A 19,353-nucleotide genomic window follows, 5' to 3' on the forward strand; every position below is an offset into this window, starting at 1 on the left:
CCAGAATTTCGTTGATTTGTTCGCGCGCGGCTGTAACGAAACCGCAGCTAACCAGGAAGTGAAAAATCTGGTCAATTTTCCGGGTGATTTCTTCTTCTGCAGGCTTGAAAATGATGCAAAACGTGATAAACACGGTGAAAGGGAAAGCGTTAGGAGTAGCCGAATATTTGACACCAGTTTTAAAGGTAAATTCAGCGACTATTCGACCTTAAAGAGTCCTCATCAATTCAATCCAACTCGATTCAATTAAGATATATTGTCCATTCTTAAGTTGTCGATTTGATCGGAATTCGCCGCGTCTAAACTAAAACTGTGCGTTCTGCGATCAGTCTTGTTTTTGATGTTCTTTATTACGCAATCAGTAATTTATTCTATTTTTTTTAGGAATCGAAATTTAAGGAGACTGGAGTCATAACCCCTGAAGAGGTAGGTTTCTGAAGCCCATCTATTTATACTAGGCTTAGCAAATGACTACTGATTTGTTTCTAATGCTCTGCCAGGTCCTTGTCTCTGGCCATTATTGGTAAGCCCTGCCCTATGACCACTGCTAGGCCCTAGTCTATGTACAACTTGCTAGGCCCTGGTCCATTATCACTGCTAGACCCTGGTCCATTATCACTGCTAGACCCTGGTCCATTATCACTGCTAGGCCCTGGTCCATTATCACTGCTAGGCCCTGGTCCGTTATCACTGCTAGTCCCTGGTCAATTATCACTGCTAGACCCTGGTCCATTATCACTTCTAGTCCCTGGTCCATTATCACTGCTAGTCCCTGGTCCATTATCACTGCTAGGCCCTGGTCCATTTACTGCTAGTCACTAATCCCTGACTGTTCTGCTAGATCTTGGTCTATGAACAATTTGCTAGGCCATCGGCTATATGACTAATGGTTGCTCTTGTTTCAAACTAATTTTTATCAAAAACTCCGTTTTTATGAAATGATTTAATTTTCGTCGGTGCGTTTTAGTTTTTAGCGGCCGGTGATCACCTGACCCATCACTGCCCGACGTGGCACTGGGCGACCGGCGACGAATCCAAAGTGAAAAGTTATTTCCCTAAAGAGAAGCAATACCTCATCACGAGAAACGGTGAGTTCAGCGTCACTGATCACTGATCATATTAGTGTGGGCCCAGTTCCATAGTCATGGCTTAGACTTGAGACCAATTTAAGACCATCTTAGATTTACAACCAATCTAACAACTTAAGACCAATCTAAGCTCATTTTGGTTCTATAACCAATCTAACAACTTAAGACCAGTCTAAGCTCATTTTGGTTCTATAACCAATCTAACAACTTAAGACCAGTCTAAGCTCATTTTAGTTCTATAACCAAACTAACAACTTAAGACCAGTCTAAGCTCATTTTGGTTCTATAGGCAATCTAACAACTTAAGACCAGTCTTAAAATCTAAGACCATTTTTGGACTTAAATCTCAACTGAGGAACCGGCCCCTGATGGTTTAAGACTGGTCCTAGGCTAAGCCATGACTAAAGAACTGGCCCCTGTTATCTTTAACCCTTGGATTAGAAATATTAGCTCAGCTATTAAACGGGCCTCTATTCTTGTGTGAGAAAATATATGTAAGTGGTGTTAATTTTTCAGTACCATGTTATAAACGAGTGAAACAAGTGGACAGTCATCAGGAAGAGTTTGAGAAAGTGATTGATGAAGATGATGGAGAGGGAGGCTGGGTCGATACTCATCACTTCGCCGGTTAGTTCTACTACTCCTACCGCTGTCAGTTCGACGATGATGTCATAGGGGGATTTATCAGCAACTATCATTCACTGGGAGACCTTATAGACCTAAATCAATCCGATGATGTCATAGGGGGATTTATCAGCAACTATCATTCACTGGGAGACCTTATAGGCCTAAATCAATTCGATGATGTCATAGGGGGATTTATCAGCAACCATCGTTCACTGCTGGAAGACCCTATAGGCCTAAATCAATTTGATGATGTCATAGGGGGATTTATCAGCAACTATCATTCACTGGAAGACCCTATAGGCCTAAATCAATTCGATGATGTCATAGGGGGATTTATATACATGTATTTCACTTTGCCGGTTAGTTCTTCCACTGTCAGGCAGCCATCTTTTCTGTGAATGGCAATTTGATGATGTCATAGGGGGATTTATGGTGGACAGCCATCTTTCCTCAAATAGTGTATAATTCAGTTAATTAGAGGATTTGATAATGTCAAAGGGGGATTGAAGGTGTCCGCCATTTTTCTAGAAGGTTCTCTATAGATAATTTTTTGTCCCTGTTCCTAAGTTACCTACGTTTGTAAATGATGATGTCATAAGGTGATTAACGAATGCAGCCATGTTGTTTCATGTTATTGATATAGATTCCACGTTGACAGCCATTGCCGATCAGGTCGGTGAGATGACGTTATCGTCGTCCGCGGCGACGGCTCAAGCAGACGCAGGAGCAGACGGACGGGTTACCGGCGACGCGAACGCAAACGACGATGACAGCGACGGCGATGATGACGAAGAGGCCGGCGATATGGATGAATTCGCGGATAGCGGTTTGTTAGAGGCAGAAGATAATGTGAGTATCTTACGATCAGGGTTTAGGGGTAGAGGTCAGTCGGTGTAGCGAGATACACAGCAGTTTTTGGATCTGGATCCACTGTTAACTCTGGATACGAGGTGCACGGAGTTCTTTTACCAGTGAACTTTGAATAAGAACTCATATCAAATGAAAAGGCACTGGTCTAACGATCAACCAGGTCCGTGGAATGTAAAAACTAGACTTTGGTTTAAAAAGGTCTATTGCGGTGATTTTGTAAAGAGCTGATAGTGGTGCTATCATTCCAACCGGGGGGAAGACCAGAGTGCTTTGATTGACTATCGATAAGAAGCAGATCTATAGCAATAAAAGGCTTTGGCATAAACTAACCTGAAAAAAATGGCAAGAATCTGAACCTGATCTGGCAGAGTATGAAAGCTTCAGGCAGGATTTGAACCTGATCTGGCAGAGTATGAAGACCTCAGGCAGGATTTGAACCTGAGTATGAAACAGGATTTGAACCTGATCTGACAGAGAATGAAGCAGGATTTGAACCTGAGTATGAAACAGGATTTGAACCTGATCTGACAGAGAATGAAGCAGGATTTGAACCTGAGTAAGAAACAGGATTTGATCCTGAATCTCTCAAATATTGCTTAAATACTTGTAATTTATGGTTGTAGGTGTTGCTAGACCTGGTGAGCAGGATTTGAATCCGAATATATCGATCTCTATTTCTAGGCGTTGTTAGACCCGGCGTCTGTTCAGAGTGAAGTGAAATCAGGTGACGCAGCAGGAGCAGACGACAGCGGAATATTACAAACACGCACGTACGATTTGTATATTTCATACGATAAATATTATCAGACTCCTCGACTCTGGCTGTACGGGTACGATGAGGTAAGATGCATCAACGATTCATTACTGATGACTTCAATGATTCAATAAAATTATTATTAGTTACTTATGACTACCTTCTCATTGTAAATTTCGACAATTCAGTAAAATTATAATTAGTTACTTGTGACAACCTTCTCATTCTCGATGACTTCAACGATTCAGTAAAATTATGATTATTTACTAATGAAGGTCTCATTCTACATGACTTCATTGATTCAGTAAAATTATGATTAGTTACTTATGATGACCTTTTTATTCTCAATAACCTCAATGATTCAATAAGATTTTAATAAGTTACTAATGCCAACCTTCTCATTGTCAATGAGTTCAACAATTCAGTAAAATTATAATTATTTACTAATGAAGATCTTCTTATTTTCAATAACTTCAATGATTCAGTAAAATTATAATCAGTAACTAATGAAGATCTCATTCCCCATGACTTCATTGATTTAGTGAAATTATGATTAGTCACTTATTTCTGACCTTCTCATTCTCAATATGTTCAACAATTCAGTAAATTTATAATTAGTTACTAATGCCAACTTTCTCATTCCCAATGAATTCAATGATCCAGTAAAATTATGATTATTTACTAATGAAGATCTTCTCATTCCCCATAAATCCAACGATGCAGTAAAATTAAGATAACTGTTGTTTCTACTTCAGAATCGCCAGCCGTTGACCGTCGAACAGATGTACGAAGATTTCAGCCAGGACCACGCGAAAAAAACAGTCACCATGGAAAACCATCCTCACCTGCCAGGGCCGCCGATGGCATCAGTACATCCTTGCCGGTGATACAACCGCCTAGAAATTCATTTGTAGTTTTCAAGAATTTGTCCAAAGTTGTGAATTTTTTATGTTTTCCTTTTGTTTTCAAAGGCACGCAGTCGTAATGAAGAAAATCATACAAACAGTAGCAGACGGAGGCGGTGAACTAGGCGTGCATATGTATCCTTTATACTTTGATTAAACGAAATTAATTTTTTTCCTGGGAAATCCGACTCTTTTCTTGAAAACCACAAAACTTGGGGGGTTTGAATTTTTGGCGTCCAGTGGTTCTTGCTGATGATGAGTGCGACTAGGACTGTCTTGAAAAACTGCCCACACTGAGGATATCTTATGAATTAATCGGAGAATATTTGCTCAAGGGTCAGGGAAATATCAGGACAATTGCCCCTGGACAATTGCCCCTGGACAATTGCCCCCTGGACAATTGCCCCCTAAATTAATCTTTTTAATATTATCAGGAGATTCTGTTTTCTTAAAAATCAGTGGAAAGTTGGGGAATTTGAATACTTGTGATAAGAAACAGCCCCAACTGAGGATACCTTGTTATGATATCTAATCAGGTAATTTTTGTTCAAGGGTCAGGGTAATATCAGGAAATTTTGGACCTGTCAATAGTTCATTCTCCTTGACCGCGTGTGGCTTCAGGTATTTGATGATATTTTTGAAGTTCGTTCAAGCTGTCATTCCGACGATCGAATACGATTATACTCGCCATTTTACAATGTGATCGTTTCGCGTGATTCTAGTCAAGTCTTCGTCGTCGTCTTCCCTTCGCTATAGGGGGCGCTGTGTGTGTCGTGTAAGTCGATTCATTCCGATTTTCTCAAATTGCGGCCGAATTTTTTTTGATTTTTCTGCGTCTATTGTTTGCGCGATGACGACGCTTTGTGGCTTCAACAAGATACGTGATGTTTGTACAAAGAAAAATTGGCTTCGAAATAAACCTGGGACTGTTTTATAGACTTGGTATCAAATCCCAGCCCAACTCCCAGTTCTACAGTACTGGCAGTTGACCCTTAATCCAGTTCCACAGTTGTGTGGGTTTAATTTGACCCCTGAACCAGTTCCACAACTGTATGGGTTTGACTCTGGAACCAGTTCTACAGTTGTGGGGGATTAATTTGACTCCGTATCCAGTCCAACAGTTGTGGGGGATTAATCTGTCTCTGGATCCAGGGTCACAGTTGCGTGGGATTAATTTGTTCCTGGATAAAATTCCACATTTGTTTGTAACCACCAGACAACACGCAGCTGATTGGTTTCAAGTTTTTGGATTCGAAAAATAGAAACCAAAATGGGCTTAACTCGCTGCGGAAAAAGGCCCGGGAGTTTATAGGTTTTACCCAGTCTATAAAACCAGCCCCTCTACGCGCACTTTCTGACGATTAAGTGAAGTAAGCAATCAGATGTGAAAGGGTTAATGATTATTTTTGTAAATAAGTAAATGTGCCGCTATCATCGCGCTGAATTTGTCGAAGTGAAAAACTATTTGAGTCGTTAAAAACATTCTGAGAGCTAAAACTGATTATGATAATATATTCCAGTAATGTTGATTTCTAAATAATTCAGTTCTTGGTTTGTTTTTGGATTCCGTCTGTGCCCCTTGTATCCGTCTGCTCTGTTCCCCTTGTATCCGTCTGCTATTCAAATTCCCCCTTTTTCTGCTCTGCTCCCCTTTTATTCATCTGTTCTGCACCCCTTGTTTTTGCTCTGCTCCCCTTGTGTCCGTCTGCTCTGCTCCCCTTGTATCTGTCTGCTGTTCCCCTTGTTTTTGCTCTGCCCCCCCATCTAGTTACATGAAATTGAAGAAAGACCCAATTTCCAATTAAATGAGTGTCAATTTGTAGGTTTACTATCTTTCTTGATGAAGAAGGAAGGCTGGGCCTGGACCCCTACATCCGCCTCTGCTCGGGTTCCATAGTCTCCATCAAAAAAGTCTCAAATCTCAAGATACTGTACAAAATAGTAGACGATTCTTTATTCATAGAAAAATTACAATTACAATAAATACAGAATGTTCACTTCATGATCATTCAGATCGACACTTTCCGAGAAAACCACCTTCACGGTATTTGAACTAAGAAGAAGTTTTCAAACAGCTCAATATCCGGTACATCAAACTATGTCGGCACTTTCCGAACAACATTTCCTCCCAAACTCGAACCAGAGTTCTCCGGAGTAAACTGTTTATTGAGGTTGGCCCCAATAACCCGTGTGTCATATACGTACAGTCCTTCAACTTCAATCCGTCTGCCGTTAAACTGCTGATAGTTGAGGAAACGGATTTTGTTTACTGACGACAAGTTTCTGATGTTGATGACTGATGTAGCCTTTTATTCGACCCTGAAACAAAAAACAAATTTCAAAATCATATTCTTCGGTTTCGGTAGCCATCGCCTCATCACAGATACTTGAGATCAAAGGATTTCAAGTAAAACCAGGATCCAGTTCCACAGTTATGAGTTAAGAGTTAACTCCGAGTTAAAATCAGATCATTTTCAATGAGTCAAATCTTAACTCGCAACTGTGGAACTGGGACTTGGTCTCTCTTCGAAGACCTCACATTTTATTAAAAAGTTTTTGAATTTTTGCTGAAAAACTGATCCATCTTAATTGACCCACTTTAATAAGTTCAGTACTTACTTCATAGATAAGATTAGCCACAATGCAACAGACCTCATCACTGTCAATATCTTCAACCTTAAAAAACAAAAATAATTTTTTATTTTCCTAATTTTCAATTTTCTACGTGCTTTAGTACGAAGTACCTCAAATCGCGAGACATACCTTCATCATTTTCAAGGCGACCACGAAAGCGTCGATGGGCAGTTGATGGGTTCCCATTATCGCGTACCTAAAAATAAGATTGCAGATAACGCAGGATTTAAGTCTCAAAACGTATCCTTCGTTTAGAGAATAGGAAAGAATATAAAAGAGTGAATTGGAAAAGCAACTTTGAAAATCCACAATCCACACTCCAGGAGCCAAATCTTAAAAAGGTCGGACATATTTTCTCGCTGTAACATTAGGAAAAGATCTTACACTTTTTTGAATAGATTTCGATACGTGATGATTTTCAGTTTTTCCAGGATCAGATAAATTCCGGATTTGATGAAAAATACTTCGTGTTTCTGCAACGCGTCGTTTAATTGCAGCAAATTACCAGTACTAGAAAAAATATAGTTAAATATTACTTCTGGACTGCATCATCCAACTCAGTCTCAAGTCAAATTACAACCTAAAATCATCTCATTTGAAAATCTTTGTTTTAATACATTTACCTGACGGCTTTTGAAACGTCTATAAATTGAGTAAGATCGTATTTTTTCAGTATTTCTAGTGTCGGCATATGACCCTGTAAACATGAAACATGTACATGTTTAAAGGGTGACATGCACATGTCGAATCATCTACATATCCACATGTTACGTTAATTATAGCGTCTGCTACTTACGAGCAACATTTTCACGGGCAGAAGATAAATCAGAATGAGGCGTTTGTTGACTTTTGAGGATTTGTGACACCGGTCGAACGCGAACATCAAACAATCCTCGGCTAGAGAAAGATATGAGCAGAATTTAGGATTAAGGAACTTACGGCGAGAAACTTGATGAAAATAAAAGGCAGGGGTCCAAAACTCCTCTCCCTATTTTCACTATTGAATACCTGTTTTAAAGTCGCCATCAAACATGGCCTTCCTTCCAACATAATATCTGAAATTTAAATCAAAATAGATGTATTTATTCAGATATTTAAAACCCGAATGATGCGTAATGTCAGTGCGCCCAACCCCTCAGGAGGTTCAACTCAATTGACTGTAACCAGAGTTTAACACTTTCACTGCATCTACACTGCACGGCGGGGTATTAATCGGTGATGGACTTTGCTAATACACCACGATGCGGTGTATTGGTGTTATTGGTTATTCTAAACATTTCTATTGATAGAAAGCAACACCTGTCAAACATAGTGAAATATTAGTAACTTACAATACACCGCACCACAGTGTAGATAGCGGTATTATCTAGACAAACTGCAGTGGAATTTCTTTATTTTCAAATTATCTCCTGCATTTTCAATATTATTAACCATTCAGCTCTGAAAGATTTAAACCCCCCGGGCTCAAGTTAAACCCAGTTCACGCGGTGTATGCAGTACCTGTAGGTGATTAGTTGAGACAGAGAGAATTCATCTTTCATCGGCAGCGAGTCGACCGCCCGGATCAACGGTTTACACAAATGCATTTTATTGATCTGAAATTAACAACTAATTCTAACGACACGTAACGTGAAGGGGTCGACTTCGATCGGAGCGCGAAACACCATTTTCATACCGACCTTAAAATATATTTTGAATAGCTGATTGACGAGATGTAACATTCCCCATTTCTTCGAATCTTCAGATGCAGCGCGACTGTAAATATTTCAAGAAAATTCTTTTTTCTCTCGTTTTAACGAGAAATAAAAAAAACAACCTAAATCATTAAATCGTGCCAATATTGGTTTTATGAAGTTTTGGATGAATTTTTGTCTTTATAAAACTCTTACTTGTCACTAGCACAAATTCGGAAACAGCCCATAATCAGGTCGGCAGCTTTCTCTAAAGTTTCGCCCGGCTTTCCACGACCTTTTTTAGTCAATTGAATATCGGCCTGTTTTCACAGAAAAAAATTGATTGAATTGATTTACGATGAATTGAAGTGATGGAGAAATTGAATAGATTTACGAGTTTAATCTTTTCAACGAAATATAACTTGGTCAAAATTTGATTAGGCCTACATGTACACAGCAGGTTTGCAATGTTCATGGAAAATGAACTGATTTGAACTGGGTCAAATCAAACTTCCGAAAAAACTAAGCCACCATCGGCAGCATTATCTCAAAGCATCGCTGAACTCTGGCAAGGGAGGATGAGGAACTTACGCTGTTGGCGAACAGTCTCAAATCCAGACACACGACGAACATCACCGGTAACGACCAATTCTCATCTTTCTGACTCGATAACGCTTTAGTGTACGCCCTGTGATAGTTCATCGTTAAACGAAATTAACATAGAGGCAGCTAGTTTTACAGTGAGTTACACAGTCTACACTTAGATCTAAGACCAGTCTAAGCTAATTCTAGTTCTAAAGCCAATCTAACAACTTAATTCCAGTCTTAAGTCATTTTGGTTCTATGACCAATCTAACAACTTAAGACCAGTCTTAAGTCATTTTGGTTCTATAACCAATCTAACAACTTAAGACCAGTCTTAAGTCATTGTGGTTCTATAACCAATCTAACAACTTAAGACCAGTCTTAAGTCATTTTGGTTCTATAAACTGATGTAAAAAGTTGAGACCAGCCTCATTTTGTTTCTATAACCAATAATCTAATAAGACCAGTCTACATGTAAAAATAGACCTGGACTTTAGTCACGACTGTGTAACTGGAGTCATGGCTCAGATTTGAGACCAGTCTAAAACGAACTTAGTTCTAATTCAACAAATTAAGATTTCTTAAGTCTTAAGATTTAAGAGCACTTTTAGACTTTTTAGTCATGAGTGGCACAAGGATGGGCCAGTTGCACAGTCGCGCCTTAAGTCCAAAAGTGCTCTTAAATCTTCAGACTGGTCTTAAGTTGTTAGATTGTCTATAGAACTAAGTTGGTCTTAGACTGGTCTTAAGTCTAAGCCATGACTTGGCAACCAGCCCGTGGTTTGTTAAGTCGAAGCTAAGGTTAGGACACGTAAAACCCTTAAGTCTAATTTAGGGATTCAGGTTAAAGAAATAAAAGGATACTGTACGAGGACTGTTTGACAGGTGTAGGCTTCGATGAAATCATGATCGTTCACGGCCCAGGTACATCTGAAAAAAAGCAAAACAACCAAAAATTACGGTAATTTCAACTCGAGATTGGTCGATAGAAATTACATTCGCGGCGGAGTTTCTGAATTTACCGTAAATGAGCAGCGACGATCTCCTCCCACAGAGGATCGAAACATCTTTGTTCGACCTGTGATTCGGGATTCGGTAAATGCAGCCGATAGTTGGCTATGTGAGGATCTTTGAACGACAATAGTTCCTGTGAGCGAGGAATAAAAAAGTTTTGAAGTTAATTTTGGATATTTTTAAAGACAATTCAGGAACCATTTTCGTCAATTTACCGATAAAGCTAATCCGTCTCTTTCAGCTAAACTATCTTCAAGCTAAAAAGATTAAATAAGCAAAATATTGAAATCAGTTTTAGTCGACCCATTTCGGTAATTAGTACGAGTGATGGAGTGAAAAATCGATATTCTACCTGTTTTAAATAGTTGTTTAAAGACAAAGTCACCATTTTATCGCGAGTTAAGACCCGAAGATTGCGAAAATTGAGCTTTTAGAGTTTTTATGCCCCTATAGACGAGAAAATCAACTTTGAGGCGAAGCGGTTTAGATTTTTTATTCCGAAGATATGATCAACGACCTTGAGATTTACGGCGAAGAGATGGCCGTATTTCTACTAGGAAAAGAATAGGATGTCTTAAATAACCTAGGAATCGTAATATCATTTTAAATTTATTTTCACGGAAAAGCGTAACATTATTACAAGTTAGAAAATATATAAATTTACAAAATAAATCGCTGCAACGCTGTTAGTGTTGGTGCGGTAGATTTGAGTGAGGAACTGACGATGGCCAAAAATCAAGATCACATCTCCTCGAAATGATACCATGTAAATTACGTAAGAAGCAATGAATTAAATTTTCAGGCATCTATATGCAAGAAAAAAATTAGTTTAGGTTGCTTGAAAAGAAACAATAAATCGCATTGAATGGGATTCGAACCCACATTCAGCGACCAACATTAATTCAAATTTAGAATTTATTGACTCTTCATTAGCACCTGACGTTGCGAAAATGTCTAAAGCCAAGCAAATAGGAGTAAATAGCCTGGACGAATTGATGAAAGCGGTCGATGACAACAAGGAGAAGCTATTGTTCGTATTATTTACAGGTGCCGCTGATCCGGCGTCTGGTGAAAGCTGGTGCCCCGATTGCGTAAAAGGTAAATTTCAACAGAGCCAAAAAAATTAAATTGGCCCAAAAAAAGCCGCGGAAGAGGACCCCGGTCCGGCGGAACAATCTTAGGCCTAACAATGGCAACGGTTTTACGTCTAAATTTATATTTTTTATCTTTTATTTTTTAAGTACGGTAATATATTTTTATTCCCCAGGTTGAAAATATGCAGAGCCAAACACAAAAGCGTCAAACTGCATTTTTGAATTAGACTAATCATTAATTTTATGCTGTTTCTGTTGAAAGTGTTTAATATTTTCAGTTCCCAAGTCAATCCTATAATTAATCTATTTATTTTGCAGCTGATCCTGTGATTGAACGAAATTTGGCTCATCTTCCCGAAGATTCTGTGTTTGTTAAATGCATAGTTGGCGACCGCCCAACGTAAGTCACTTGTAGCTCAACCGGCACCCCCACAACCCTCCCCCTTTCAATAAACCAGTCAGCCGCATAAACCACATGGGCTCGCATTTGAAGCTTGGGGCTGAAGATCGCTTAGATCGTCCAATATCCAAGGTACTTTCTTTTTATTGAGTAGGCCTACCTTAGATATTGGATGATCTAAGCAACAGTTCACCTTCAAACTTCAAATTCGAGCCTCTGTTGCATAAACCATCTGATTTTAGGCTAGGAAATGATACCTGTTTCTCCTAATTAATTTGTTTGTGATTGTGTTGTGATTTTTTGTTTTTAACTTTTTTTCTCCAGGTGGAAAGATCCTCAAAATGAATTTCGTAAGCACCCGAAAACGTTGATAAAAGGAATTCCAACTCTGCTGAAATGGGGCACTGTAAGTACATAGTTCCTCCGGAGGCTGGAGCCGGAGCGACACGAGGAACCTCTTGATAAGAAACAGTCCTCACTGAGGATATCTTATAATTTAATCAGGCAATTTGAATTTTTGGTGTCTTGTTGTTCTTGCTGGTGACGAGTGGCACGAGGAACCTCTTGATAAGAAACAGTCCTCACTGAGGATATCTTATAATTTAATCAGGCAATTTGAATTTTTGGTGTCTTGTTGTTCTTGCTGGTGACGAGTGGCACGAGGAACCTCTTGATAAGAAACAGTCCTCACTGAGGATATCTTATAATTTAATCAGGCAATTTGAATTTTTGGTGTCTTGTTGTTCTTGCTGGTGACGAGTGGCACGAGGAACCTCTTGATAAGAAACAGTCCTCACTGAGGATATCTTATAATTTAATCAGGCAATTTGAATTTTTGGTGTCTTGTTGTTCTTGCTGGTGACGAGTGGCACGAGGAACCTCTTGATAAGAAACAGTCCTCACTGAGGATATCTTATAATTTAATCAGGCAATTTGAATTTTTGGTGTCTTGTTGTTCTTGCTGGTGATGAGTGGCACGAGGAACCTCTTGATAAGAAACAGCCTTCACTGAGGATATCTTATAATTTAATCAGGCAATTTGAATTTTTGGTGTCTTGTTGTTCTTGCTGGTGACGAGTGGCACGAGGAACCTCTTGATAAGAAACAGCCCTCACTGAGGATATCTTATAATTTAATGAGGGAATTTGAATTTTTGGTGACGAGTGGCACGAGGAACCTCTTGATAAGAAACGGCCCTCACTTAGGATATCTTATGATATAATCAGGGAATTTTTGGTCAAGGGTCAGATGAATATCAGGGAATTTCGCATTCCATGATATATTGTAAGAACCCTGAATAATGTTGATCTAGATCAACCAAACTGAAGTATTTGTAAAAAAACTGAAATGATTCAAATTCAAACTGATGTTTATTCCTGCAGGCTGAACGGTTAGGTGATTCACAGTGCGCTAACGATGATTTGGTGAAGATGTTGTTTACAGATGAATAATTCTGTGCCGGAGCTCGACAGGAAACAAATAAAAACCTTTAGCAAAATAATCCATTCCTTGTATGAAATATTGGTTTTTAAACCGCATACCGAGTATCGTTTTGGTGCTGTCTGAAAATAAAACTGGTATTTATCTCAATTACATCGAAAATCATTTGTCTTTTCTTTACTTCTGTGGAAAACTGGATCTTGGATTTAACTAACTCACAACTGGGATAGTCCACCAGGGTTAATTCTAGCCGTGCACAAACTGTGTGACTGGAGAGTTAACTAACTCACAACTGTGAAAATGGATCTTGATTACTTATTTGCCGGACTGATATGTCACGAGCTTATATTCAGGTGAGGCACGTGAGAATTCACTGAACTGTGACGATTTTCTGCCGTGATTGGTACCGACAAACCGATGACCGTCAGGTGCTGCCGCGACGGCCGATTCGTTAACTAATGCGGAAGTGAATTGAACCGGGGAAATCCGAAATCATTTTTTGGGGCTGAAAATAATTCAGTTATTTGCAGTTTAGTCGATGATGGACGCGTTTTTTAAAGGTGGACGACCGTCTGCGCCTAAAGAGAAAACAGACAAATCTAAAACTGAACCGAAACATGTTCCGTGGGTCGAGAAATAGTAAGTGAAATTTGAAATACGCCATAGGTCGGCCTAAAAATTGAAAGTAACGAGTGTCTACGACTACGTGCTCTGAACTCTATACTATGTCTAGGCCCGTCGGTTTCGAATGAACCCCCCTCCCCACAAAAAGAAGGTCTGCAGTAATGTAAGGGTCTGTGGGCGTGGCCGTGCTGTAGGCGAAAAAAATGCTGATTTAGTTTAGTTAGGTCCACTAGTAGTGCCGTGGTTTAGCTTATATCGCACCCTTTTCACCCCTTGATTTTATTAGGCCCCACTTGATGATGATTTGTTTTTTGTTCAGTCGACCGCGAACCATCGACGACGTTGCTCAACAAGATGAAGTCGTTGCTGTCTTGAAGAAAACCCTTCAAGGATCAGATGTAAGTAGGACTAAGTGAACAAAATGAGTAAATTCCGACCTGCATGCCGAGCCCGGGTTTAACTTTTCCGTCTTATCGTTGGTAGGTGCCCAACATGTTGTTCTACGGGCCTCCGGGGACGGGAAAAACATCCACGATTCTAGCAGCGTCTCGTGAATTATTCGGGTAAGAACTCCTCATTGATTCGCCCTGAAATTAACCTTTTCAGTGCGTCTACACCGCAGTGCGATGTATAAATCGATGATGGCCTTTGCTAGTACATCGCACCGTGGTGTAATATGTGATGTTATTAGAAATAAGTTTTTATGTGTATTGAAAGATGGCGACACCTGTCGAACAGTGACATATTAGTAAATAACAATACACCGCACCTCGGTGTAGACCAAGTATAGCCCAATTATGCCTCTTATACAACACACTGAGGTGGAATTTTTCAAAAATTTTCAAATTATCTCCAACACTTTCATGTATTAATTAGTCAGCACTGAAAGGGTTAAACAAATTTTACTGATTGTCAGTTATTTTTGTGATAAATGATTTTGTGTTCTTTTTTTCACGGCAGTGCGGATATGTTTAAAAGTCGGATATTGGAATTAAACGCGTCGGACGAACGAGGAATCAACGTCGTACGCGAGAAAGTTAAAAATTTCTCCGAGGGAGCGGCGAGTTCAAAACGACCCGAGTAAGTTCACTAATCTGCCAACAGATGGCGCATCATTGTTTTTGGGGGACGTGTAAAAATATTTCGTTCATGATATTTCTGCATTTTCTCATTCTAAATCATGACAAGAAAAATGTTTTCAAAATTGCATTGCTGCATCTTGTTGAAATTGATTTCAAAATTTCTATATTTCCAGCGGTAAACCGTGCCCGCCATTTAAAATCGTAATTCTCGACGAGGCGGATTCTATGACTAACGCTGCCCAGGTAGGCTGCCTTTTACTCAATTTGAATCAGAGAGATCATCGTGAAATCGCTTGAGTTTGAATATTGTTAAATAAACCCTTTCAGTGCTGACTAGTTAATAGCCTTTAGTGCTGGAGATAATTTGAAAATTTTTAAAAATTCCACCCTAGTGTGTTGAATAACGGGCATACCACTGTAGTGCGTCTACACCGCGGTGCGATGTTACTCATATTACACTATGTTTGACAAGTGCTGCCATTTTTCAAGAGAGATAATTACTAATTACATCAATACACCGCAGTGCGGTGTACTAGCAAAATCCATCCACTGATTTATACACCGCACTGCAAGGGTTAAACCCACATTGACCCCTCTGTCTCGAAAGCGGATCCGATAAACGATAGATAACACTAATTGTAGGCGGCGTTGCGACGGACTATGGAGAAACAAACGCGTACGACTCGGTTCTGTCTGATCTGCAACTATGTGTCACGTATAATCGAACCGATCACGTCGCGGTGCGCCAAGTTCCGTTTTAAACCGCTAGATGGCGTCGTGTTGGAGAATCGCCTGAAATACGTCGGCGGCAAAGAAGAAGTTAAATACACCGAACAGGTAAATATGGCCGCCTCTATGGATCCCCCTATGATGTCATCAAATTTATCTACACTCTCGACTAGCATAGCCTCTGTAAATATAGCCATATGGCCGCCTCTTATCAATCCCCCTATGATGTCATCAAATTCATCTAAACTCTCGACTAGCATAGATGGCTGCCTCTGTAAATCCCCCTATGACATCATCAAATTGATCTAAAGGCCCTTCCAAGATGGGCGTCTGCCTTCACAAATCCCCTTATGTCATCAGTGTTTTTGATTAATTGGTCAATTGCATAAAGAGAGCTTATTTTATTCATCCCCCTATGACATCATCGATGCTCTATAAACCCCCTATGATGCCATCCATCTAATTGCCTAAAAACTATCAGAAGAGATCACCGATCACTGCCTGCATTTTCATTGATAATTACCAACCCTTCTGGATCCAGTTCCACAGTTCCGAGTTAAGATTTGACTCTGAGTGAAAACATCGAAAATGAACTAATTTTAACTCTAAGTTATCCCTAACTCACAACTGTGGAACTGGGCCTGGCTGGTAAAATGGCTACCACCGCCGTTAATTCCCCCTATGACATCGTTGTATTTTGCAGGCTATAAAGAAGTTGATGCAGGTGTCTGAAGGTGATCTACGTAAAGCGATCACGTTGTTACAAAGCGCTCATCGACTGAAAGGCGAAACGGGAATCGACGAGATCGATATCTCGGAAATTGCCGGAGTAAGTCGTGATGATCAACTGAGAAACTTTCTAAATTCTTCCTGAATTTTTGTACCATCCGCACTTCATCCGTAGAAGTCGAATGAAACACTCTTATTTGTGTACACTGTACATAATCGAATAGGTCCCACAATTCGAATTTTATATGAAATAATTTATTAAAACGAAACTACAACATTTCGGCTGTTGACTGACATCAGGTGGAATGACCAGAAAACAGAAGTAACCTAGCATATAAACTTACGGGACTTCATCTGTATTTGTAGTTAGTTACCTAATCCTTGGTGGTCAGCTTTTTATAATCGGATGGGCTTATACCAATATATGTGGTTTGTGAAAATATCCGATCGTGAAACTAAACCACAGTCAGGTTGCTGACTACTGTATTTGCAACTGTGTTGATAAAAAGTGAACTCGCTATTATTTTCCTTGCTGTAGACGTAATTAATTAATTAATTAGTTTGCGCTTGTTGTACTCGTCTATAGGTAATACCCGATGAAGTAGTGTCCGATTTGGTAACGACCTGCGAATCAAACTCTTACGAAAAACTGGAAACGTGCGTCAAAGTGAGTATCTAAATGAATCGGCGCCGAGAATGGCGTCGATTACCGGGAAATCTGGGGGGAAAAGTCGGGGAAATTTCGTTTCTTTAAACAAAGTCGGGAAATTTTGTAGAATAAGGCTAAAAATCTGGGAAAAGTCTAGAGAAATATGTTAGAATTGCTAGGCGTAAAATCAATCAAACAGTTTTTGTCTATGTTTTATGTATTTGACTGTGTTAATTGATTGGATTCTTAGCAGATCAAATCATGGAAAACAACGAGTATGTCAGGGAAATTTGGTTAGATAGATATCTGTCTATGTTTTACATATTTGACTGTGTTAATTAATTGGATTCTTAGCAAATTAAGTCAGGGAAGACAATGCGCATGTCAGGGAATAGTCTGGGAAATTTGGTTAGATAGATTGCGCATAAAATCAAAGAAATTCGGTTTATATTTTTTTAAGTATTTGTTTGTGTTAATTAATTGGATTCTTAGCAGATCAAGTTAGGGAAGACAATGCGCATGTCAGGGAATAGTCAGGGGGAAAAGCATGAAAAAATCAAAATGGCCACCGTCCCTGTATCGGCAGAATTTTCCAGAAATGCGAGGGCCGGGTCCGGGGAGTTGAATGGAATTAATCAGTGTATGATTTCCCCGTTTGTTGTAGAATCTAATCGCGGAAGGTCATTCGGCGTACACGTTGATTAATCAACTTCACGATGTCATCGTCTTTAAAAACGAGCTCAACGACCATCAGAAATCAGTGATCTGCGAAAAAATCGGGGTAACTATTAATAAGGGATCATTCATTTATTACCATTAGGGGAGGGGGAAGGGGTCAGTGCAATTGCGCACTGTAATGCTTAATGTATATGAAAAAATGGCCGATTTTGCATACAGAGGGGGAGGGGGGTTGAAAAAGTGAAATTTTATGTGTACGTAATAAATGAATGATCCCTAAGGGTATTAACATTTGACTAGAGATAACTCAATGTTTGAACCCAGCTTTAACTCAGGGCCCAGTTACGCAAAAAAGTTTAAGCCTAAAATGGTTAAGTTTGAAGTGTTGTCCTCATTGAAAAACATTAAGTAACCAAAATAGCAATCAAACAAAAAATCGATTTTAACTTTTCTCGAAGTGTTGTATTAACTAGTTTCAGGGTTATTTCAAGGTTAGTTATTTGTTGGTTGTTACGTTGTAGGTCGTCGACAAGCGTCTGATGGACGGAGCGGACGAATATTTACAAGTAATGGATCTCGGTTCGGTGATCATGCAACAAATCTGTTCGCCGGATAAAAAATAAATCGAGAGCGTTCAAATCAAGCGCTGAGAAAAAATATCAGTTAGCTGTAACGAAGCATTTATGTATATAGTTGAAAATAAAACATTTGTATAAAATGATCTTATAGAATTGTTTGAAAATTTGTACGGGCTGAAAGGTTTTATGGTTGATATTGACCCTCCCCGATTAGGAGGGGCATTCTTTATAAGTTGCCTACCCTACACATGGTTTGTAGCTAGTCTATTAAGAGCTACTTTTCGCGAGAAAGTGTTATTTTTTTTACTTGAACAAGTTTTTGAAAATGTCACATTCGTAATTCTGATACTTAGTGTTGATCAAATAATCAAAAGCTAAGGACACTGATCACTTCTGGGCAATTGATTCGTCCTAGCTCTTGAAACAGCATAGATATACATGTACTGTCAAAATGATACGTCAAATTTTTACCCGTCAAAGTTACACTTTAAAAATGACCCTTCAACTCTGCGTAAAAATGCATTTCAAAAGATCATATTTGGCGCGTCGAATCCGATCTTGGATTTACTATCAGAACCGAGGTCATCATCGTGGATATTCTGTCAAAAGACTGTATTCATTTGATGCTACAAAATTGATATTGTAGATATTCTGTCACTGGTGAAGTTCCCAACCCATGTGAAGTGTGGACACACGTGAAATGGAAGAATGATGTCTCCTGTGTGAGTTACATATTCCTAGCTGAAGGGGTGCAGGGTCCAGGCTGAAGGGGTGCAGGGTCCAGGCTGAAGAGGGGCAGGGTCCAGGCTGAAGGGGTGCAGGCTGAGGAAGGTGCAGGGTCCAGGCTGAAGAGGGGCAGGGTCCAGGCTGAAGGGGTGCAGGCTGAGGAAGGTGCAGGGTCCAGGCTGAAGAGGGGCAGGGTCCAGGCTGAAGGGTGCAGGCTCCAGGCTGAGGAAGGTGCAGGGTCCAGGCTGAAGAGGGGCAGGGTCCAGGCTGAAGGGTGCAGGCTCCAGGCTGAGGAAGGTGCAGGGTCCAGGCTGAAGAGGGGCAGGGTCCAGGCTGAAGGGGTGCAGGCTCCAGGCTGAGGAAGGTGCAGGGTCCAGGCTGAAGAGGGGCAGGGTCCAGGCTGAAGGGTGCAGGCTCCAGGCTGAGGAAGGTGCAGGGTCCAGGCTGAAGAGGGGCAGGGTCCAGGCTGAAGGG

The 19,353-nt window shown here is 40.0% G+C and overlaps 4 protein-coding genes across 4 annotated transcripts; 3 read left to right on the forward strand and 1 right to left on the reverse strand.

Moving 5' to 3' along the window:
• The first annotated feature begins 32 nt into the window (after positions 1 to 32).
• LOC141910795 (ubiquitin-like-conjugating enzyme ATG3) lies at positions 33 to 5,750 on the forward strand. Its single transcript, XM_074801606.1, has 9 exons — positions 33 to 185; positions 385 to 426; positions 968 to 1,088; positions 1,605 to 1,715; positions 2,359 to 2,564; positions 3,267 to 3,425; positions 4,095 to 4,222; positions 4,311 to 4,379; positions 4,866 to 5,750. The coding sequence occupies exons 1-9, from the start codon at positions 111 to 113 to the stop codon at positions 4,945 to 4,947; spliced, it is 993 nt and encodes a 330-aa protein (XP_074657707.1). The 5' UTR covers positions 33 to 110; the 3' UTR covers positions 4,948 to 5,750.
• A 430-nt stretch (positions 5,751 to 6,180) lies between these two features.
• LOC141910767 (PCI domain-containing protein 2-like) lies at positions 6,181 to 10,701 on the reverse strand. Its single transcript, XM_074801556.1, has 15 exons — positions 10,503 to 10,701; positions 10,366 to 10,407; positions 10,159 to 10,283; positions 10,001 to 10,066; positions 9,143 to 9,239; positions 8,768 to 8,871; positions 8,558 to 8,633; positions 8,379 to 8,473; positions 7,887 to 7,933; positions 7,675 to 7,775; positions 7,502 to 7,575; positions 7,263 to 7,388; positions 7,008 to 7,074; positions 6,864 to 6,920; positions 6,181 to 6,563 (listed from the first exon to the last, which is right to left on the reverse strand). The coding sequence occupies exons 1-15, from the start codon at positions 10,536 to 10,538 to the stop codon at positions 6,477 to 6,479; spliced, it is 1,200 nt and encodes a 399-aa protein (XP_074657657.1). The 5' UTR covers positions 10,539 to 10,701; the 3' UTR covers positions 6,181 to 6,476.
• A 346-nt stretch (positions 10,702 to 11,047) lies between these two features.
• Positions 11,048 to 13,246, forward strand: LOC141911051 (thioredoxin domain-containing protein 17-like). Its single transcript, XM_074802012.1, has 4 exons — positions 11,048 to 11,248; positions 11,563 to 11,644; positions 11,969 to 12,050; positions 13,027 to 13,246. Exons 1-4 carry the CDS (start codon positions 11,101 to 11,103, stop codon positions 13,093 to 13,095), a joined length of 381 nt encoding a protein of 126 aa, XP_074658113.1. The 5' UTR covers positions 11,048 to 11,100; the 3' UTR covers positions 13,096 to 13,246.
• A 309-nt stretch (positions 13,247 to 13,555) lies between these two features.
• On the forward strand, positions 13,556 to 18,265 carry LOC141911429 (replication factor C subunit 4-like). The gene is made up of 10 exons (XM_074802449.1): positions 13,556 to 13,723; positions 14,028 to 14,106; positions 14,192 to 14,271; positions 14,669 to 14,788; positions 14,964 to 15,033; positions 15,433 to 15,627; positions 16,223 to 16,348; positions 16,835 to 16,915; positions 17,562 to 17,678; positions 18,097 to 18,265. Exons 1-10 carry the CDS (start codon positions 13,623 to 13,625, stop codon positions 18,196 to 18,198), a joined length of 1,071 nt encoding a protein of 356 aa, XP_074658550.1. The 5' UTR covers positions 13,556 to 13,622; the 3' UTR covers positions 18,199 to 18,265.
• Positions 18,266 to 19,353: the final 1,088 nt, after the last annotated feature.

This window comes from Tubulanus polymorphus, chromosome 9, assembly GCF_964204645.1.
Source record: "Tubulanus polymorphus chromosome 9, tnTubPoly1.2, whole genome shotgun sequence".
NCBI lineage: Eukaryota > Metazoa > Nemertea > Palaeonemertea > Tubulaniformes > Tubulanidae > Tubulanus > Tubulanus polymorphus.